Genomic DNA, 23576 nt, shown 5'->3' on the forward strand with positions numbered 1-23576 from the left:
ATACCAATTTTGAAAGCTGGGAAAGACACAGGGGCGAGGACCCATGTGTGGCCATGGCTGCTGCACCCTGGGACTCAAGGACTTAGAATGGTGATACTACAACAGAAAGACCAGCAAAATCTGCCAGAAAGGTTGAGGATAACAGAATGTGCATGTCCTTGGAGACACCAAAGCAAAGCACCAGGTTCTGCTGACTGCATGGCATAGGGTTTTGCTTTGACCACCAATGATCTTGTTCAGAAATGCAGGTAATTAGTTTTTTCCTCCTTGAGAGCAGGGTGAATCCTGTCCTTCTTCCTGCTTTGCTTGCCAAAGGAAGGATGCTGCTGTGCTCAAATGGCAGCTGGCACAGGAGAGCCATAAAAATATCAGTACATGCTACTCCCCTCTTTACCACAGGAATGAGACAATTTGGTATTTCCACCTGCTGCTTTCTATAGCTCCAGCCCTGCCTTTCAGAAGATGTTTTGGGGTACATCCAGCAAGGGTACCACAGAGAGCTTTCAAACAGCATTAAGTAGGTTAGATAATGAGACCTGTCTAGCTGTGATAATCAATTAGCTTTGTTTTGTTTATTTTCTTCCATAGCAAGGGCACAGGCATCTTGGTGTGAGCAGATCTCCTGATGCTGTGGTGCAATTAACCCACTTTGGCAGACAGCTGTCCCCAAGCAGGGCCCCAACAGCAGCCATCAAGGTAGGACGTGACCCCTTCCTCAAAGGGCTGCAACTTTCAAAGCTTAATTAGGACAAGTTGAGTGATCAAGCCATTAAACCAAGTTAGCCTTGTTCTTGGTAAAATAACCAATGAAATCAAAACATACGCCCCAAAGTTAATGCAAATTTAGGCTTTCACATTGATTGCCCATCACATATTTGTCATTGCTAATCTAGCAGCATGAAAATGAACATTCTTCTAGCAACGGGATAAATAATATGCCTCAATGAGCGATAGTATCACTGGCTCTGAGACTGCTGTCCCACAGGGTACACAGAACTCATCCTTCCTCCAGCGAGATATCACCATGTCAGGAACAGAAAAATGCTAGAAGATTGTATTTCTCTCTCGATCCCATCATTCCTCCCATCCCGTCTTTCTCTGGCAGGCCAGCACTGAACACAATCCAGCACTTCCACTGCCACAACCTTCGCTTCAGGGGCTGGGAGTTTTAGGGAGAAACAGGGCAGGCTGTCCTGGTTTAGGACAAATTAGGGGAAAACACCTCCAAAGGAGCCCCTTATAGGAAACCAAACCCTCCGCAACTTCCCCCCACCACCGGGTTCGGGAGGAATTCCTTCAGAGGGGAAGTGGAAAAAACTTGTTTATTAAGGAACAACAAAAAACACTCCCCAGCACAAGAGAAATAGCCCAGGATGACCACAGATGTTTTCACCAGTCCAAGGGGGTTGAGCTGTATCTCTCTTCGCCGCAGAGGGTACGAAGCTTCTTTCGCAGACCCCGGGGGAGCTCCTGCCCGGAGTAGGTCCGATGTCTTCGGGGGGGGGGGGGGGAAGGGAACAACGGAAACCGGGGAAAAGGAAAAAAAAAGGCAAAAAAGCAAGCCAGCGAAAGGCAGAGAAAAAAGAGAGGAAAACAGAGCCAGCAAAGCAGGCAGCCAGCAGCAAGCAAAAGCAGCAAGCAAAAGCAGCAAGCAAGCCAAGCAGCAAGGCAGCAGCCAGCCGGGGGGGGGGAAGGAAGACAAAACAAACTGAGGACAGGGAACAGAAACCACGATTGGGATAATGAGCATGAAAATGTCCTGTCCCCACGACACAGGCAAAGAAAGGGTGAAATCTCAGCTCCTCTGAGACCAGTGCAAAACTCCCACAGCTCAAAAGCAGTCAGGATTTCTCCCCCACATGTGACCACCCAGGTCTGAGGAGTCACTTTCCTTCTCCATTATCCCAGTCACACCCAACTTCAACCATGGCCACAGCTCACACCATGTGCGAGTACAAACATGTCTGCAAAAGGCATCCTTTGATAGATGGATGGATGAAGAGGGACGAACAGAAGAAAATCTATTCAGATTGCTCTGACACAATTTAATCTGACTAAAAGCTACAACCACAAAGGCAGCAGCAGGCAGATGCCCATAGTAAACCCAGCAGGGCCCGCTATAATGGACTTTTTGTTTGCTCTAAGTGAGCACATTGTATGCCATCATCTTGTACTAGAAGAAGCATTAAAGCAGCTTCCCAGCTCTCAGGGCATAAACAACACACATAACAGCTTGGGCAGCCATGCAGTGGGATGCTGGGGTGGGCAGGCACCACCAGGTCGCCCACAAAGCCTGGCATGTGGAAAGGCAGCCTGCAAGGTGGGTTAGGAAATGCAAGAAGGCAGGAAGAAAGCATGGCTTACCCTCATAAAGACATCACAGACTACTTGGTAAGAGAAGGCAAGTGTCAGCCAAAAACAAAGAGACCCCAGTGCAGATCTGGCTGAATAGAAAGCTGCAGCAGTCACCTGCATTCCAGGGATTACTAAACCCAAGACAGGTCCAAGAAGGAACTGGTGCTGGGATAAGCCTCATCCCCGTGGATGCTACCAAGCCGGTGTAAGCCCACCACCTCCTGATGTCTTCCAACACCCCGGGCCTTCAGCGGGCAGGGGCAGGCACATTGCAAGAGCCTGGGATCTTCCCATGGTGTGCTGTGCCATCCAGGATCATCACTGGTGCAGTTATACCCCCACCAGCAACAGCCCATATGAAGCATTCGCATCCCACTTGGCTACCCAAGTGCTCCAGGGTGACGCTGCCCACAAAGCCACAATGATTCCCCCTGAGGATCAGATACTGTCACACAGGCATGTGGTTCCTTGCTCCCTTGCCTTTGCATCTGCCACACCCATCCTCTTGCCTGTGCCCAGAAGACTACAGATGATCCCTGCCAACTTGAGCATCCTGAGCAAAGCATCTCCAACAATAAATCCTCCACTATAGCAAACTGAAACTATTAGGGGAAAGCAAGCAAAGTCTTTGGACAAGAAAAGTTCAAACAACTTTAGGCAGAGTAAATTCAAGACGTATTTGATCTGAACAGCAAGAAAAATAATTTAAGTGTGTGGCTTCAGCCTCCTTTTGCTGCTGGAGCCTCCACTCGCCCCCCGCACACAGCCCCAGCAAACAGGACTGAGCACCCTCCTGGCCAATGCAGGCAGGATCTGGGCAGGCATCAGGCATCACAACACCAGGGACCTGAGGACAGCAGAGGTAAAGCCAAAATTCCTTACTACTTGGGCAGGTGAAGCTGCAGGGAAAGATGCAGTGGGTAAATGAGGAGCATCCAGGGACAGAAGCCCTCCTGAGAGCCCCAGTGAGTAAGTGCATTTTAATGTTACACAGGGGTGAACTTTGCAGCAAGGCTCCCTCAGACACACAACTTGGAAGGTTAAGGCTTAAATTATTCTCTGTCAACGCAAAGGTTCACAAGTCTTTTATGTATCTTGACGTACTGGAAGCCAGACGTGCAGCCCTTCATGGGGTCTGGCACTGGCAGGACTTTGGGCTTCGAGGGAAAATTGAAACTTTGCAGGAAATTATATTTCTTTGTATTTGCACACTTACCACAGTGCTGGCTCCAGCTGGGACCAGCTAGAGAAGTGGTGAAACCACATTTTTTAAATTAAAGAGCGAGCTGACTATGCTGTTATTCAAGCTCATTTTGTGGCTTTTCTGGCCATGAGTCTCCAAGGCACCCCAGAGCAAATCAAAGCAGCATTCTCAGGCACTGCCCTTCCCTGTCCCCTTGGTTTGTTAGGAGTGACTGAGCAGGTCCAGTGTGGCCAGATGCTCCCCGGGGCTCTGTACCCAAGGAAGGCACCTGTGGGGCCATGATCCCTCCCTCACCACTCACAGAAAACCTGCCCCACAGGAGCAGGACATTGCATTTTCCATTACGGGTACAGGATGCTCCAGAGTAGTGTTTAAGGAGGTTTTTGGTTCAGCTTCTTCCAACAGCCACTGTCTGCACATCAACTACATGCCTGCAGGGAGAGCTCCCTATCCTAAGAAAATTACTCCCAGTCTAGCCTCCTGCAGTTCAGTGTCTGAGCTCTACATCATGCCAAGAAATAGACAAGGAGAAAAGATTTACTGCTTCTCATAAGGGGATGTCTGAACCGCTTAGTGCACCCTCAGAAGGCTCTGAGCATCTTGACACCTGAAACAGGAACAGACTACTGAAGTGATATGATAAAAACAGCTTATTGAGCAAACTGAAGACTCTTTCTGCCTTGTCATATGATGTCCCACTCTCCAAGCCCAGAAATTGGGGAAAAGGGGGAAGATGGGACCACTGTCCCCAAGGGACCAGCCAGGGCCCTACCCAGGGCAGCTCTGCAGCAACCTTAGCAACAGCAGGAGACAAACTCAGGCAGGGGGAAGACTAGGGGGCTGATTACTCAGCCTAACAAGTTAGTTGAGATGCTGAAGCAACTACATAAAGAAGATACAGTTATGTATAATTTTAATTATGCATATAATGGCTTTATCCTTTTGTTACCTTATTTCATTATTGAAAACCTTTTCTCACATATACATTTTTATTCTCAAATCCAGTCACCAACAGAAAAATTATAAATAATTTAATGCACAACAAGGCACCAATTCTTCTAAAAGCAGCAGTCCTGGAATGAGGCCACTGAAAACTCTCAGCATCTGATTATTTTAATGTCATACCACCAGTATTGCACCCAGAGGGTAGCAATATACAGGTCCTCCACGCTATACAGGCTCATTTAGAAGCTGCAGCTGAGGAGCTTGTGCAAGAAAAACATCTCTTGGTGATTATCAAAATAAAAGAGAAGTCTTTGGCATGCACCAAGGCAAGGAGAGCCTGCCACTGAGTTTGCAACACGAGCTTGCGAGCTGCACAAAGAGAAAGGAAAGAAACCTCCAGCTGCAGAGTCCTCTCTGCCCTGGAGACCCATAACCAGCTACAAAGATTGGGCTGGGCAGGAACATTCCCCTGTCAAAGCCCTTTGGCACCACAACATCGTATTTTTAGGATGGAGAAGTTGTTACAGTACATCAAACGACACCAACCAAAGTAGTTCTCGAGTACAGAGAGCAGCTGCTTAGTACCAGGATCCCTGCAAAATAAACTCAGGAGAGCTGAAAGTCAGGAGACCCTCACCTCCAGCTGTTCTTGGAGGAAATACTGCTAGTCATCCTCACCCACAATCAGTGTTTGCTTAACAGACAAATTTTTCTAATTATGTTTGTCAGCTTTGCTAATTACACAAGATATGAAGCACATCTTAATTTTTCATGTGTCTGCCTCCTTGTTTTTCCTTCCAATAGAATGAAATTAAAACCAAATTCATCCATATAGCCTCTACCTCAGTGGAAGTCAGACTTTCACCACAGGTATCCACACAGCTGGGCTTTTACGTTTTACTTTTTCATTGCATTTATTCCTCCCAGTGAAGATGTATTAAAAATGTATCAGTTAAAGCAATACATACCTGGAGATGGAAGCCTGTGCTGTGTTTTCTTGGGTTATTTTCCTTTCTCTTGGTCCTGCTACAGTGAGCATTTGTCTCTAAAGCCCAGTGAGGTCAATGGGAATAAGCAGGTGCTTAAGTTTTATGCATGTGACTAAATTAGCTGTTATCAAATAAAGTGCATATTTTACTGATTGCTGAATCAAGCTGCCAAATTGGATCAGCCCAATTGCCATCACAAAGAACCTTTTTGCTTCTCCATCACTGAGGCAAGACCTCCTTAAACTGATAATTTTTGCATTGCTCAGTAGAAGGAGAGAGACGTAGAGAGCTTCCCTGAGCCCCTGCTTCCACCAACCCTTCCCCTAGACCCCAGTGCTCTGTCTTGGGCTCAGGGGACGATGTAAAAGGAGCTGCTGAGACAGCTCTGTAATGGGAGGTAATGGGAGGTAAGTGCATCCACCTGCTATGGGGTCACTCTGGATTTGCTGCTTTTCCACGTGTGTGGTGCAAGGAGCATGGGCAAGCCTTCTGCTCTACAGTAAGATGAGAAATTAGGACATATTCCAAAGTACCACTGGGTTTTGCCAGTGATGCTAATGAAACCACAGCTGGCATTAAATAGAGTGTGGAAAACAGTCTAAACTGGTACTGCAACATGGTGACAAAACATTTGCAGCTAGTGGTGTCAAATGAGCTGCAGGCAAAACTTCATCTGAATGACCACCTGGATGATGAGTTTCCTCTGAATCCCTCCCACAGACAAACCCAGAGCATTTGCTAATGTCAGTAAGGGGAAATGCTCTGGATCACCCCTGGGACTGCCGGTGCCAGCCTGCTCCATGATGACTCAATTCTACATCCTGCAGGCAGGATCCTGCTCTAGGTGCCGTGGGCAAGCTCTGTCCTTACCTGCTGAAAACTTCCCGGCCCCAAAAAACAAAGGGCTCGCTGGTTTTGCCAAGGATATCCCAAATCACAGCCCCCATCTTTCCAGCCCCATTTATACACAACTAAGAGGTGTTGCTGCAGGGTTAACTCCTGGCTTTGGAATCCTCAGGACTTTCAGGCAAAGGTCCCATGGCTGTGGCAGGCATTGCTCTCTGCTCCTCTCCCTGCTTTTATCTAGTGTGGCAGCAAACAGGAGCAAACAGCCTCTGCAAAGGGACTTTATCTTTGCTGGCAGGAAACTGTGAAGGTTAGAAGGCAGCAAGGGAAATTTGTGCTGTCAAAATCAAAGCCGCAGTAATTAAACAGGCATTTCTTCTGTCCCGGGGAGGTGGTTGGCAGAGCTGTAGTTGTGAGCAGGGACACTAGGGACTGCATACATACAGCAGGAAATCTCAACCCACTCCACAGCACACTGTCCCAGCCCCAGGGCTGTGGCTGGTGCCAGGAGCAGGGTCACCAGGCTGCTGAGCCCTGTCCCACTCCTATGTACCAGTGCAGTCTGAGGACCCTCACCCTGCTGTTCAAAGTTCATCTTCACCCTGCAAATCAAAACTCACCCTTTCTTTCTTCAAACCTAAGAAAATCTCCCAGAAAGAAGAAGTGAGGGAAGAAAAGGAGCAGCTTGTAGAGCACTTCTCAGTCTGATGTGCAAAAGCCAATTACCCAAAACAGAGGTGAATCAATGCAAAAGGCCCTTGGGTGTGGAGGAAGGCAGCAGCTGGCCTTTCCCACAGCCTTGATCGATGCTGCTCTGCACTAGCATCTGCTCGTCAGATTTCTATTTGTTCCAGTGATGGGTTGCCAAGGTGTTAAAGTCAAATCATTCAAATTGCTCACAGAGTGAAAGATACTCAAGAATAAAAATTACACCTTGACCCAGTTAGGTCATTTTGCAGCAATTATCACCAATTTCTATGGTGGAAGATTGTAAGAGTTCAGAGGAGGAGAATAAGTCTCGTCCTTTCTTCACCTTGCATACAAATGAAAAACAAAAGTGATCTTCTTGCTCTTGACATAACCATGCTTTAAAGAGCTTCACAAACATCCATTTCCTCATTTGAGCTCACACAGAAGACATATTATCTCTTTTAAATATGACTTCTCCTTGGCAGTCCACAGCCTATTCTCTATCTGTAACACTTTAAGAAGCCAACAAATGGTTATTTGCAAAACTGATGGTAGGAGATGGATATAATCTATTATAAACATCAGCAAAATTGGCCAATTTCATGAGGTTTGAACATACGGCCAACTGAATCAAGTCACACAGATTATGAAATGTGAAATACAGTCCCCTGAGCTCTCCAGTCACATGGGAATGATTTGGAAAATGCCCAATCATATAAAGGAATAGTGAGGAGAGAAAATAATAATAATAATAATAATAATAATAATAATAATAATAATAATAATAAATTAAATAATTAATGAAAATAATAATTTTTATTATTAAGCAGTGAACCATTTCCAACACACAATTGTTTCTCAAGCACTGATGCTCTCCCTATCACAGCTTCTCTGTCTCATGAGTTCCACTTCAGCTTGGCTTTCTGTCATTGCCACTCTCTGCTCTTCCAGTAATGAAGGCCAAAGAAATTGGGAGTGATTTATTTTCCATGCTTATTTATGTCAGGAGAGTCCTTAAAGGATTTGTTCGCTGTTGCCTCAGTTGCTGCTCGTGCTGAGGTTACTGTCTGCCCTGCTGCACTACCAGCAAGTCAGGCTTGGGGAGACTGGAGCCCACCAGCTTCCCTCTGCTGTTTTGACGTTATGGAAACAACTAATTTGCCTTATGTTTCTTAATTAGGAGCAGAATCACCCTTTTCACTGGTCAATAGGCCCTTATGCCCTAGAAAAATAAGGTAAGCTGAGAACCAGCAGTGGTTCCTCAGCTGAGCAGCTCTGTTTCTGCACAGTCACCAAAGATTGGCCAATTCTGGTCACCTACTTTTAGGATGGTTTGAGCATGTCCTGTCTGGACTGTGATAATACAATGACAGCAGAAAGTGCTGATGCTCCCACAATGGAGTGCCCCAGGAATGAGTTCCTTCTCCAGAACAATGTGGATGGAGACCTGAAGCCCTCGAAAAATTGAGGTATTGGGATTTTCTCAACAGAGCAATTCTCCCTGCCCTCATCCTCATAGGGGATACCAGCTGGGTCATATTTTACTCCAGCTGCCACTGCCTTTATTACTACAATTTCTCCAGGCTCAGTCATGGCTACAGCAGTCACTTTTTTTTTTTTTTTTTTTTTTTTTTTTTTTTTTTTTGCTATAAACAATCTATGTCCAATTTGCAAACTGAGATGTCCTCCTCTGCACCAGCCCATACTCAGGGCTCTCCACCAGCCCAGCTTCATCACCCACAGATAGCAATGAGACACTGAACCCTTCCCCAGGTTGTCTTGTCCAAGCCAACACGTCACCCCACTCCCTGCTGCTATCCAGCAACTTCCAGTTGTTTGGAGCACCCCAAGGTGACGTGCTGGGCACCTGGATGCCAATTAGTTTGCTCTTTAGGGTTCAAGGTTACCATGGGGAAGGGGAGCATGCCATATTGATTTTCTCTGTTTGCTGTTCTTGCAACCATCCAGGTAAAGAAACATTTGCTATTCTGTAACAGACCCCTGTGGAGGCCAATCAGGCATCCTATGTGCTGCACAGCAGAGCTGGCAATTTTGCCAGAAACTCTTTTTTGAAGGGGTTTGCAATGCTGATTAAATTTTTGCAGTTGCATCTCTTGGCTCTGAATAAGATCAGAACCTCTCTGAGCAGGTCAGCTCAGCTCCTTGTCCCCATTCAGGCCTGGCTCTGAACAAGTCTGGCTCCCAACACTGAATTCCCTCAACAGAACATTAGAAATATATTACTGTTCCTCCACAAAAGGAAATTAATTCAGGACTGTCAGAGTTCAGACACAGTATTGGTCTAGATAACCTACAAGCTGAGAGATGATCGCAGATCTACAAAAAAGTAGCAGATGTCCTTACCCAAAGAACTGATTCCTCTAAACACACAAGCAAAATGAGTATCTGTGATCACACAGACAGGCACGATGCAGGAGGGACAGCAAGTCACCACAAGGATTCTGGATAAATTGCACACAAAGTTCCCAGAACTCTGGCTTCCTTTCACCTCTGATGATCCTGCGCTGGTACTGGTGGCCTACCCAACACAGATGGGCTTTTATAGATACTGCTTTCCAGGAAAGCATAGAAGGGAGAGGAGCTGCCAAGTCTGGAAAATACAGGAGACAAGTTGGTTTTAACAGTTAAAATTCTTTAGACATTTAAAAGAAACAGATTTCAAAGGATATTAATAAATTAAATAGAAGAAAAAACATGGAGAAGATAAGGAGAACTTGAACTTGGGGGAGCTGTGGGAATGGGGCTCCTGGGCAGCAGAGCCAGATCTACTGCCAGGGCTGTTCTGCAGCAGCGATGGGAGAGCAGCATGTGGCTCAGCAGTGCCCCACAGGGCTGGAAAACCAGAACAGAGGATGGGATGGAAAACACTGACAGTGCTGGGCTGGCATTTCCTACCCAGCACAGCACCATTTCTGCCAGCTCTTACAAAGAGGCTTGGGAGCAAGGTGGGTGGCAGACTCAGGAGCCACTTGGCACCCGCAGTTTTGCTCCAGGGCCACTGTTGATCACCACCCTTTGCAGCCAGAGCTGCTGCGTATGACTCAGGGCTGGGGTTTGTGAAGCACGTCACAGCACGTGGGTCCTGTGGTCCCCTGGGCACATTCCCCCACTGACGTTTTTGGAAGACGACCAAAGCAGTGTGATGTTTTCTCAAGAAAAGCAGCAGAGCTGCTGCAGTTGGCTAACAGGGGACACCTGGCAGGCTCAGTGCTTGTATCAAGAAGAAAGTTTGTACTGCTGTTAATAAAGGTGTTTGCTATGAGGGAGATGGGAATTACTGCAGAACAACAGCAAGGAAGTGCAGAGGCACTTGGGGAACTTCACCCATTTAAAGCACAGACAGCTGTCACCATACAGGGATTCAGCTACCAAAGGTGTACACAAGATGCAGGATTTGAGACCTGGGAGGATTTGAGCCTGCCCCCATGCTCAGTTAATAGCATCTCCCACAGTGTCAACGCCATTGACAGCAGTGACAAAGGCTCTCCGGCTGCAGCTGAAGGGAGCACGGTGCAGCCCCAAGGGACCACCCAGCACTTCTCCCTGCTCCCACGGGTGGCCTTCTAACCACGCCCAGCTCACTGCCCAGCACCAGCATATTTTCTCGGCTATTTTCCTAGTTTCCACGAGAGGGCATCGGCAAGACACCGACGAGACGCTTCTATGTTCCCCCCGAGCGGCGCCGCCCGGCCCGGGACCTGTGGCGGCGGGAGCCGGGGCCGGGGTCTCGCCCAGGGTTTTGTCTGAAGAAGGATAGCGGCTGATGCAGATCTCCCAGGAGATCTCGACTCTGGTGCCGTGACTCACCACGACGTTTGCTATTTCAGAAATAAACTCCTTTTGCTCAAAAAAGCGTGTTTCTGGAATAGCTCTGCCAATACCAAGGGGCTGCAGGGAAGGGAACAGGCGTTCCTCAGGGGTTGTGAAGGGGCTCCCACTGGCACCTCTTTTCTCCTACCTCCACATCCCTTTGCACACACCAGGCAGGGAGCATGAACCTTTGGGAGCTGTTCCTCTGGGGAAAGAACTTAGTCTGAAGGGTGTGCTGGGCTCCTGGCAAACCCTGATGCATGGAAAGACTTTGCTGGCAAGAGATGAACCAGCGACAGTAACCCCCTGTTCCCTCCCCCAGTAATAAAAATGTGAATGAGAAACACAAGAAAGCCACCCAAATCCAGTCTGGACTGGATACCCTTCACAAAGGAAGCTTTTGGCTCTGAGACCTGGAGCTCAGAGCCCAGGTCACCTTTCAGGGAGTGATGAAGCCACTTGGTCAGGAACTACACCTCATGCCACAGAACCTGGCAAATCAGGCCCTTGATGCTGTGGGCTTTAGGTGGAGAAAGACAATTTCAATGTCTTCTTGGGTGAGTTTTTAACCCAGGTGAGCAGGTAGAAGACTGCTCAAATCAGTGTTGGCCTCTTCACTGCCCATACAGGACTCTGGAGCATGACAGTTGATTTCCTCTAGATTATCTTGATCTTTCTGGACACTGAGTGTGTACCAAAGCACGAGGTGTATCAGAAATGCCAAAACAGCAACAGATTGTCTGACAGGCCTGTCATTCTGTCATGAAATGTGACATGCATCCCACCCGAGAGGAAGGACTGGATTGCTGTACACTTGAGAGCCGGCTGAGGCCAGGCAAGATTCCTCATTTTGGAGTCTCATTGATCAGACCTGGAGGATTACAGTGCTGCAGCATAAAATAAATGTGGCAAAAGTCCCAAACCATCTACCTCTCTTTAGCTGTGCCTTCATATAAAACACGTTGCCATTTCACAGGTGTGTCTGTAAGGAATTTCCCATTTGTGAATCCAATATCCTCTCAATTTGAACGAAAATGCATCTCTGACGTGAAAGATGCAAAGGAAGAGAAAGCATGGCTCGGTACAGAGCAATGGGGAATTTGCCTAGCAGCATCAAAATGGAGAACAAACAAGAAAAATAAAAGCCAGATTAATGCAGAGAGTTTATCAAAGGAGAAAAATGCTTCTTGAGCATCGTCACTGATTGTCCTGCTGTGGCAGATGCGCCAGAGGGACACTGTGAGCACGACAGCAAGACAAAAATGACAAAGTAAACAGAAGCAACAAGGTGGGAACAAGCCTAAGGGGCGGGTGGAAGCTCCCATGCTCCCCACCACAAGCCTTGTCAAAGACACAGCCTTGACCAAGCACCAGCCAGGACATGACTAATGTGGAATGGACGTACTATCTCCAGAGGAGATAGCATGTGGTGGACTCAAGAAAAACATGAGAGACTGCTGTTTTCTTCTTGCTCGGTGATAAATGAGACCTGACACCCTTTCCCAAAGACCAAATACATCAACCTCCAGTGCTGCAGGTAATTAGGTCTGGAGTCATGGTGAGATTGTCTCTTAGCAGTCATGGTATCATTTTGCTCCTTGTGCTTCTGTTGGGATCCCGTAACTAAACTTCCCAATAGCTACAGAAAGACTAAAGGATCATTTTCTTGTGTTACACCTTTAATCCCAGCAGTCATCCAAGTTTTTGGTAATTATAGCTGTGGAGAAGCCCAGCAGAGTCACCCAGCAGCTCAGTGAAGTCATGGCTTCCATTTTGAGGAAAGCAGGAGAATCTGTCTCCTGAGATGTACTTCAACCACACTATCAGCAGTAGCACTTTTGCATGACAGTATCTCACTGAGAAAAGAAAATCTTCATGAAGGGTTAACTGATATGTAGACAGTCAAGAACAAGCACTATGGCCTAGAACTTTCAGTATTTTGGAAAGTCTACAGGTACCAATCAAGTGGATGCTTCCTCAGAAGAGTGTTTCCAGGTTTTCCTCCCAAAAGAGATTCCGTGGGAACCCTTTCCTCACACACTAGTCTTTTTCATCTTTTTATCCCACCTGGGACCCCTCCAGGGTTCAGCTGCTCCCTTGGTCCCAACACCATCCTCAGACCTGCTTCTTCAGCCCTTGGACACTGAAATCTCCCCAAGTCTGCAGGCAGCCCCTAAAGTTTCTTTTGATCTCTTGGTAGTCTGCCATCTCCAGCCAGAGGCATTTGGTGGAAAATCCAGAGCCGGGTGGTTTTGGATGCAAGCCCCGGGGAAGCTGCATGGAGGTTAAGTGCCCCCACCAAGGTGCATGACAGGCAACCTCCACAAACAAAGACAAACTTGTGAGTAAAGCAGTCCACTTATCTCCCACTTCTGTTTTGGATGAGGAAGACTTTTGTCCTATATCCTTAAAGAAGGATGTGTATAGCAGGCTGTGTAGAACACACTTGGATTTGAGAGCAAACCCAGATGTAACAGCAGCACCGGCGCTGTTGGATGATCTTTGGCAGCGGGGAGCTGAACCACAGAGATGCCAGTTGGTGTTTGTTATATGACAAGAAAACATAATCTAAACATGTTCATCACCTTGGAGCAAGGGCCCTGTGACACAGGTAAAATTGCTTTTGTTCACTCAAAAGATCAATATTGTCAGAATGAAACAGAGTGTGAGCTGGTGTGAAGAACTCTGCCTGATCATAGACCATCAGAAACAGGCAGAAACTCCCTCTTATAAAAACAGTATGAAAAAAAGTCCTGAATATACTGCCATTTCCCAAGTCACTGTACTTGGACTGTTGTTACCAGGAGCTGTAGGTCATCTCTAGATTTCTTGGAGGAACAATTTTCTGTGCACATGGTGTATTCTGATGCAGGAAATTCCTCAGATTTAATTGGGTTATTTTCTATTAAATCATCATGGCTAATTAAAAAGCCAGAATCCCATCTGAAGACCACACTCCTCGGTGAATGTTGACAATTACTCCATGTCAGGTCTTCCCTCGAAACAAACCTGTTGTCAAACGTGGTTTCTCATTCTGATCTAAAATTCTCTGGTCCTCCAGCAGCTCCTTCCCCTCGCCCCTGGCATGTCTGCTTTGTTTTGCATTGGATTTAACTTTGCATATGTGGCTTGGTGCAGGTTCTTTTAATATAACATCAAATCTCTTAATTCTCTGACCCAGAAAACAGAGACAATCCTCATAAAAATCTGGGACAAAGAAGATGCAGCTGGCACGTGTGCAGCAGCAAGAGATTCCGAAACTCCCAAATCTACCCATTTAAAGTGATTTTGATAAAAGAAAGAATTTTGAGAGCTGTTGCTGTCAGATCACAGGTTATTTTGAAAGCAAATCCTAAGCTTTCAAGTGATGCTCTAGTCTGAGCGAGACCCTTTAAAAAGTGACAATGTGGTGGCCCGTGTTCATCAGCAGCTGAGATGTGATGGCTTTTCCCTTCCATGTTGTCACCTCCACAGGGCCAGCCAGGACATGAGATCCACACAGGGTACACAGCTGCTGCCACAGCGTCCAGAAATAAAGGTTCCCTCAACCACAGCATGACCCTTCCTGGAGCCACAGAGCCCCTTTCCTGCAGCATTTTTGACAATGAGTAAATAATGAGAAATTAGTGCATGGCCCTGATGATGAGTCACAGTGAGCCGCCACTGGCAGTTACGAACCTGCCAGGACAAACAGGGTGTCACAGACAGCTCTGTCCTCCAGTCTCATGGGTACATCACCCATGTCACCCCTTGTCCTCCACAGAGCCAACACACACGCTCCCACTGGTGAGTCACACCCAACACCAAAACAGGAGAGCCCTGGCCAATGCCGGGCAGGGATGGGAACGCATTGCATTTGGTGTTGCCTCTGCACGTTTAATTTAAGGAGGAAGAATAACTAAATATCCAGGCTGAGTCACACAGGCAGCTATCTCCCTTCACCCAAGGAGATTTTAGGGGCAAAAGGAGAAGATGGAGGTACAGCTCCACTACATGCTGCCCCCAGGGAAGGGGGTGCCTACTAGCCAGGAACTTCTACTCCCAACACAGCACCAAGGATGAAGAGTTATGCCAGTGCAGGAGCTCACTGCTCCATCCCCAGCACCAACTGTAGGGAAGTCCCTGGTGGCAGCAAGGTTTAATCCACTGGCTCTGAACACTTCCCGAATTTCACTGAAGTGGGTAATTTAGCCTGACTACCCTGTCTAGTTCCCACGGCTGGGACCACAATAGCAGCCAAGCCCAGGAGGAAATTGCATTACTGTACATGGAGGTCTCAAATCTGAAAGGGAAGTAGCAGCTCACACCAACTAGGCCTTTAATACCAGATTAAATGCTTTCACAGCAACCCGGCTGTTTGAAAGCTTCCAGACAGCCTTTTGTCAATTTGGTTTGCATTGTACTTTGGCTTCAAGAGGTACTTTAAAATGCAACCAACTTTATTTTATTATTTTTTTAATATGGTAGCTCAGCTTTCTTGAAGGGAATTCATGGACCCGGGATGGGCACTGCTCCATGTGGGAAGGCATGAAGTGCTTTAATGGCAGAGGGGCCAAGCAAAGCTCCTCTCTCCAAGGCTGTTTAGGGACTCTATTAAGTATTCTGTCCTTAAAGCCTCACCATTTTAGAAGGCTGAATGAAGCTCCAACTGAAATTATCCATTTTTAATTTCCCCATTAGCAGAAACAGAAGAAGTACAGTACTTTCTCCTGATATAGGGAACAGCCTACATTTGTACAAAGATTTTACTCTGAGAGGCTGATTACCCCAAGCCTTCAATCAGGAGCTAAGCCATGTCTCAGGGACATGCCCCACTGGGTACTTAAATGCAGGAGTTTAGGGGAGCTCTTGGCTGACTCCGGGCAGATGGGAGCACGAGGGCAGCTGGACCAGGATGCACCACATGGGTAGCAGGATGGTCCTACCCCTACTCAGGGTTGGGAAAGCACCCCAGAAACAGCAAGGATGAGTTTTGGGCTGGCTTCTACTCTGAAATTTGGCACTTGGGAGATGCAGGGCACACACTCATAGGAAACTGCTGATCCTCCTGTCCTGCTGCTCCCTGACATGGGGACACAGAGGAACCTCTGTCTCTCCCCTGGCCCACCACAGCCAAGCGGGAGGAAGGGGGAGGTGGGGGGGACGAGGGCACAGCCTCGAAGGGCTCTGTGCCACCAAGCTCTGCCCACAAATGCATCCTTGTCATTCAAATGAGAAGCGGCCACAAAGGCGAGGGCCCTGCCCTAAACAAAGAGCCTCTTGGGATAACGGCGGAGAAGGACGCGAGTCCTGGTCTCCACCGATGAATGCAAATGCCTCCAAACCCTGGAAGCAACTTCTCTGGGAACAACACAGACAGGGCTTTGTGAGCAGGAGGCTGTGCATACGAAAGCCCCCTAGAATGCCCAGCAATCCCCAGCTGGAGAAACGCCTTGGGGGCACACATAGACCTTCCCTCTCACCCCTGGGCACAAAGTCAAGAAAAAGCCAGTCAGAGTCTTCTTTTTTTCACCCACGCTCTTGTAACCAAACTAAAACTTTCCTGGCACGCCTGCATCCCTCAGCCGCTGATGCCAGAGCCCATGTCTACACAGGATGATCTCAGTGATGCCACCACTATCAGCCCACTATCAACTCCTCTCTGGCAACCTCTGTGCCAGGCAAAGCAACTCCCTAAGGCAAAACATCTCCATCGGGGCCAAGCTTGCACAGCCTCAGGCATCAGTCCATGGCCAAGCCACAGGTTTTGCCCTGCACAGCCATGTCCCACAACAGCAGCAATGCAGCCCAGTGGGCAGGAGCTACCTGCAGGAACAGCCAGCTCCATTACAAACCAGCCAATCTCCAGGTCAGCACCTTCAGTGTTCAGGCTTCACATGCCAGCTATTCTGAAAAGCACAGCTTGCAGGTAGACCTCCTCCCAGACCTGGTACAAAGCCCAGTGAAATGAGAGCTCTCATTACCAAGTTACTACTAGTGTATAGGAAGTTTTTGCTGCCTGCACCCCTGAGACATCCGAGCTCAACAGCCATAAAAAAGATGCAATTTGCGAATGCTGTGGTGAGGAGGGGTTGGGGTTTACTGTAAAGGCAGCAGCACAAAATGCAAAGTCATAAATCTCAAAAGTGGTGTACTAAAATTCAGTGGAATCACTCAAGTCAAACTCTGTTCCGTCAGCTATTTTATGTTCTCTTTGTCAGGGCAGCTAATGGAGAACAATAAAAACATTGAGAATCGAATTAGATTTATAAACTGGGCAGGATATTCCACTAGTAATGAAATCTGGAGAATCATTCCATGTTACGTTGCTTTGGGCAGCATGCTAACAAGAACTGCCTTTGAATTATAGCCCCCTTTCATTTTGCTGAACTTTAATTTGGCCCACCACCACTGTTTCATTTAAAACAAACTCCAAGCAGGAGTGGAGCAGAAAGACAGAGCTCAGAGGCACAGTCCAGCTCAACACTGAAAACCTCTAGGTTACAAGGGGTGAGCATTTGGGATATAAAAGCTCTGTTGACACTGTGTTCTGTTTACTGCAGAGTAAACAGTGCTGGATATAATTTTCCAAGGTTAGCAGAGCTTTCTATTGGCATGGTGTCATGTTTCCTAGATTTCAAATATTTGATTGAAATGCCTCACAGATCTTTAATTTCGTAGTTGCTTCATAAAGTGGATGTCAAATCATTCTTGAGGCTCTCACTTCCCTGAGAGTGGTAGTATTCTAAGAAAACCTCTGAAAATATCTGGCTTGTGTGCTCCCTGCTGCTCAGTAGAGGGCATAAGCATAAACCTGATTGATATTCAGTCCCTTTGGAAACCCACCAATGCTGTCTCAAGCTGGAGAGATTCTTTGCCCCAGCAAGAGCATCAACAGAAGGCAGACAGCACTCTGACATCAACCATACATCCTAAATGTCGGATTCCCAGCCTAAATAAGTCTTGGTTTAATGTAACCTCCTTCTCCTGCAGTTCACTTCTGCTCTATTACCACCATCCCCAGCACCTGCTTTGCCAGGCAGCCCCAGGTCTTCAGCAGGGTTTGGAGAGAGTGCTCAAATCTATTCCAGGACTAAAAAAAGTACCTTAATGCCTAAAAGTTGTCATCAGTAACTAATAAGCCCCTCGAGTATTAGCATTTACCCTGTAAAAGCTGAGTGCAGCTTATTCGTTAGCGAGGGTAAAAGCAGGTCAAAGACAAAGTTTGAGTTAAATTGACTGGGGCAGAATACATCAATCTGTGTGCTGTTTGCATGAAATATTAATTCCAGCTTTAACATCTGGTTACAGAGGAAAGTGAATGCACCATAAGGATGCAGGTATACTTTATATTCACCACATTTTCTATTCTCCTAGGAACAGATGGAGAACGATAGGCTTTGTCTTCCCTGGCAGGTGTCTGAGCCAGAGCCTGTGAACCGAAGCACACGCTTGGAGCCGGAGCCTGGGTGGTGGAGGCAGCGTCCTGGTGCACTGCTCTAAGCGAGCCCTCCTCATCAGATAACCCTACCATGCAGCAAACACTTCCTCCCTCCCGCCTTCACAGCAGTGCACTGGCAGCATTTCGAAATGCACTAAATTTCAGGGAATTTCTCCAAACTGGCGGATCCAGCCCCAGGACTGCCAGCCCACACCCAGCCACAGCTGGCTTTCTGACACGCAGGTTTGATATAGTCACGGGGCGTCTCTGAGCTACAACTGGTATAAGCTACAAGAAACTTCTCCTCCTTCAGGAGAAAACCCTTAATTTCTTTGCTCTCAGAAGGGTGAAGCTGTATAGACTTGCTGGCACCGTGACCTGGCAGAGACGTGACCTAAGCTCTCTGTGCCTACTGAAACCTGTTATGTACCTGCAGACTAAGCAGGCACCTGTGAGGAGAGAAGCAGGACCACAAGGATGCCCACGCTGTGCAGACCCCCGCAATGAAGCCAATCCTCCACCTGCTGCCGGCACAGAGCAGCCCTTCACACATCCCCGAGGCATGTCTAAATCCTAGGGGATCGCTCTGTCTCCAAACGTGCCGTTTTACCCTGCTTGCTGCTGGGGTTTGTGTGGCTCCACGGCAGGCAGGGAGCCCTCGACACAGGCCAGCCCTTTCCCAGCGCCCGAGAAATCACTATTCAGAAATAGCCCGAGAAATCACGTGAAAGCTGGTGAGGCCCCACGACCCTCGGCTGGGGGAAAGTTGGGTCACCAGGCTGGGATGCAGGAGAGGCACCATGCACTGGGTGCTAAGGAGGGGGACTCTGGCTTCCAGAGGGCTCGGTGCAGAGGGTATGGGGTGGGGGGCACTGGGTGCGGGGGGGAAAAACAGACCCTTCCGTCTGCGCGGGGGGCACCAGCTGCAACGAGCGGCACCACGTAGACAATGCTGGAGAGGACACCGGGTGTAAAAGGGCCTGATCAGCGGGAGCAGGACGGAGGGCACTGGCGGCAAAGGGGGTACTGAGCAGCGGGGCGCGCCAGGGAGCGCCGAAGCTCGCCCAGCGCCGCGTGGGCCCGCGATGCCCGAAGGTGGGGGAGTACCCGGCGAGTCGGGTGGCGGGGGGAGCGGAGAGGAGCAGGGGGGCGCGGGTAACTCACAACTCCCCGGGTGATGTCCTCCGCCGCGGGGGTCGGCGCCGCGGGCACTTCTTGCCACGCCAGCCACAGAGCGAGCACGAGGAGCATCTCCCGGAGGCGGGCGCGGTGCCGGGCGGCGGGGCTCAACATCCCCCCGCTCTTCGCGGCGCCCAGCCCCGGCCCCGCGATGGGCTCCGCCGGGCTCCGCGCCGCATCCGCGCTCCCGCCCCGGGCTGCGCCGCCGGGGAGGGAAGGAGGGGGGGAGCTCCACTCCGTTCCGCGCCGCTCCGCCGAGGATGGAGGAGGGGGGCTCCGCTCCGCCCCACCGGGAAGAGAGGCTGGGGGGGGGGGGGCTCTGCTCTGCGCTGCTTCGCGCTGCCGGGGAGGCTCCGCCGCCGGGTGCGCCGTTACATCGCCTCGCTTCCGCAGCCTTCGGAGCGGCAAAGTTGCTGCAGGCGCTGGCACGGAGCAGAGCGCGGCTCGGTAGCTGCAGCTGCCGAGAGCCGCCGCGGCTCCAGCGCCGCTGCCATGCACCCCTCTGCGGCCGGTCGGCGGAGGAGGCGGAGGAGGAGGGGATGCTAATGAGGGAGGCGGTGTCAGAGCTCCGCCGGGGTTGGAGCGTGCTCGCAAGCGCGGTGTGGCCGCGGCGCCGAGCCCTGGTTACGATCCCCGCCCGCTCCCTCTGCGCCGCACGGGCAGGAGCGGGCTCAGTCCCCTCCCGTTTTAGTATCTGTGTCTGGCTGAAATCCCTCAGGGTTCCGACACGTTGTTTTTTTTTTAAACATCAACACTTCTGTAAGTACCAGCTTCATCTTCGAGTTTTTAAGGGGCTATGGGAAAGACCGCGTGGTTGTAGCATCCCCCACTGACATCCTGTCTCAGCGAGACAAATGTCTGGCTTGTCCCCATAAGCAGCATAATGGGATCCTATGGCCTCTACAGCGTGTCCTCCCTCGAGAGCTGTGAATCTGCTACATGCTCCGACAGGCCAGATGGCAGGGGACACCCTGACAGCTCCAGTTCCTGCTAGTTCAGGATGAACATGTACTTCCTACTCAGCATCTGCCTTCCCCAGTTCCTACTGGCATGTTAATACATTCAACAGCTTTGCAAATGATTTTTAAATTTGGGGTTTTTTAAAATAAAATTTGAGTTCCTGTTTTAAGATAAATAATATGTGGAGATAATGAAGAATGGACAGAGATGAAAAATTGCTTCTAGGTGCTGATCAGGCAAAATTGTAATGGTCATTGATATGACATCTTCTGCACAAATAGATTAATCCAGCAATGAACCATAGCTGCTCCTGGAGATATTTCATATCAGACAGGACTGGAGAAAACCAGTGGGTAAGGGAAGAAGAAATCTTTGTCTGAAAGAAATTGGTTAAAGAGAATTGTCAGGAAAAACTCACTTCCTCTGAGTGAGTTTGCACTACCCTGTGTCCCTGTGAACCGGACTGAAGTTACTGCTCCAGCACCAGAGAAATCAGAGGGGAAACACCTGAATTAAAGGGCTCAGAGCCCCACCAACAGCTGCCTGAGCTCAAGAGCTGTTATCTCGAGAGCTTTGCTCCATACTAAAACAAAGTTCAGCTTCTTAGACCAGCTTTCACAGGCACAGAGAGAGGGTTTCTAAACGGCAGGTTTGATAGCTCCCACTCACCATGTCACCAAAACTGTGGGAAAACCAGAAACTCTCCAACAGCAATTTCAGTGGTAGAGAATTAAGGCATTACTTTAGTCTGGCCAAGATGTGCAACAGAAATAATTTCATCCATATATTGCCCTGGTTGGGAAGAGAAACAAATGTCAGAATGAGAGGACACAGTCTCAAGCTGTGACAGGGGAAATATAAGTTGGATATTAGGAAGAAATTTTTCACAGAAATAGTGATAAAATATTGGAACGGCCTGCCTGGGGAGGTGGTGGAGTCACCATCCCTGGATGTGTTCAAAAAAGACTGGATATGGCACTTGGTGCCATGGTTTAATTAAGGAAGGGGTTTAGGGCATGGGTTGGACTTGATGATCTTGAAGGTCTCTTCCAACTTAATTATTCTGTGATCTGTAATTCTGAGAAAATCATTCTGCCACACATGATCTTTACTAGATTTTTCACATACAGTCAAAACCCAGAGAAATTATTGGTTCAATGTTCATTGGTCCCAAGTTACAGAGTTCTTAGTATTTTGTTTCCTACTGGTTATTGATCCCTTTGCCTTCGATATTCATTAGGTCCTCCTTCTTTGTTCTCTTATCTCTCTTTTCCCAGACCAGGTGTTTCCGACCATGCTGGAGGCAGGGCGGGGACGGGGTGTGTGGGTGTGTGTGTTTGATGTTTGGAGTTGGTGTTTGTTAATGGTCGTTATCTTTTATGCATACTATTCCCAGTCTTGTTGTGATGTTCAGGTGATCAGACCTCGACTGGTGAAACAGTCCTTTGAAAAGAAACTTCAATTCCTTCCACCCTGGACAAAGGCGAACAAAACCCCTGACTAAAGTTATGTAAAATAATTAAACTTGGTATCATTTCCAACAACCATTTAAATTCACTGTGGAAGGATGTTCATGGCAACTTTGATACAAAGCCCGTGTCTCTAGGGAATGGTTCTCCATCTCTGTACATCCCCCTCCAGTCTGCAGGACTCGATCCAACCTGTGCATCGCCTCCTCCCCTGCAGCCCGCAGCTGCTGCTGCTCTCGAGGGAGAGCTCCTTCTCACTTTCAATAACCATCACACTAGTCGCGACCGTTATTTGCTCTATTCTCGACTCCTCTACTCTGAGCAGCAGCCACCGACCACCCCTCAACTTTTTCCGGGTTTTCCAACAGAGAAGCATTTTTCCAGACAGTCAAGCCAGTCTGAGATTGCTTAGCAACATCACATGTTGTAATTTCCTGCTAAGCAGCTCTGGAATCTCTTCTTATTAGGAACCACTTCTTTCAAGAGTTGACAGGACTGTGGGCAGATCAGAGCCATCCTCGGGAGGAAGGCAGAGGGAGCATAGCCGGACAGGGCTGGGAGGAGTGCGCAGCAGTGTGGCAGAATCCTCGAGTTTGGGACAAACCTGCAGCTCTCCCCTCGGGATGGGCAGCTTCTGTGCTGGCAGTCTTGGCAGGGTGAAAACTGACAGCACAAATTCGCTGACATGTAATGGGCTTGCAGTTATCGCTGACAAAGGCTTCAGCAGCACCTTAAAATGCTTTCCAGGGATTTTGGGTCCTCTGAGAACCGCTCAGCACAAACTCAGAACACTCTGCCACTCTGCAGGGCACAGTTTGTCTGGCAGACGGGCCCTTGTGCTAGGCAGCCTGCAGCTCCAGGGCTTGGCCCTATCCCACATCCACAGTGCCCCCTCTCTTGTGCTGGCCCCATCAGGCTGTAGCTGCAAGGTTACCTCAGCTGCCTTCCTTGCAGTTCTGAAAGATGCTGCATGATCCACACTGACCTTTCATCCCATTTTTCAAAAGCAGGCAATGAAGAATACATGTTCATCATGGGCAGTGGCTGAGCTGATGGACCAAAGATAAAGGCTTGAGCCCACTCCAGCTGGAAAAGTTTTGCTCTTAACTTCAAGGAGTCACAAGTTTAGGGCACATGCTACCATTTTATGTTCCCCTTCTAAGTCATTCTCTTCCAGCAGCACATCAGGGACAAAAATCTTCAGTTTCTGTCCGAGTAGGTGTTTTAAGCCGATTCACAGCAGGCCAAACGGAAAATGCTGGTCCATGTCAAATGTGCTTTAATCTTTTTAGATTATTTCCTGTGGCATTAAATGCAATAGCATATCCATTTTCAACAAATGTAGAATGTGCTGAACTTGCATATTGCAAGAGAATATTATTTCCACATGTGTTTCTCACCCCACAAAAGCCTCAGAGTTTTTAGGGGGCCAAATGTCAATGAATTTCCCAACCTCTGACCTCTGTTGATCTCAATGCCCTGTTTCCCTGTCTGCTCAGGTATTAGTTATTGGCACCTGTGCTGTGTCAGCAGCTCAATCAGTTTTGCACCACAAGAACCTGCAATGTGAAGGATTACTTTCAGTGGATGAGTAGTTGCTTTGTCCCTACTCCGTTGAAAGTAATTCCCAACATATTTATAAACATCTTTAGCAAGCACTTACAAGAGGCAAGATGGCAGATTTCTGC

General features: G+C 48.5%; 1 protein-coding gene across 1 annotated transcript in view; it reads right to left on the reverse strand.

Annotated features, from left to right (window-relative positions):
* The window catches only part of MMP17 (matrix metallopeptidase 17), a 50206-nt gene extending 30486 nt beyond the window's left edge, over window positions 1–19720 (reverse strand). Inside the window, exon 1 of the mRNA XM_053994236.1 lies at window positions 19445–19720. Within this exon, the coding sequence (XP_053850211.1) occupies window positions 19445–19573 (129 nt within the window). The 5' untranslated portion in view covers window positions 19574–19720. The remainder of the gene's footprint in view (window positions 1–19444) is intronic.
* Window positions 19721–23576: the final 3856 nt, after the last annotated feature.

The sequence above is a fragment of the Vidua macroura genome, chromosome 18 (genome assembly GCF_024509145.1).
Source record: "Vidua macroura isolate BioBank_ID:100142 chromosome 18, ASM2450914v1, whole genome shotgun sequence".
Lineage (NCBI taxonomy): Eukaryota > Metazoa > Chordata > Aves > Passeriformes > Viduidae > Vidua > Vidua macroura.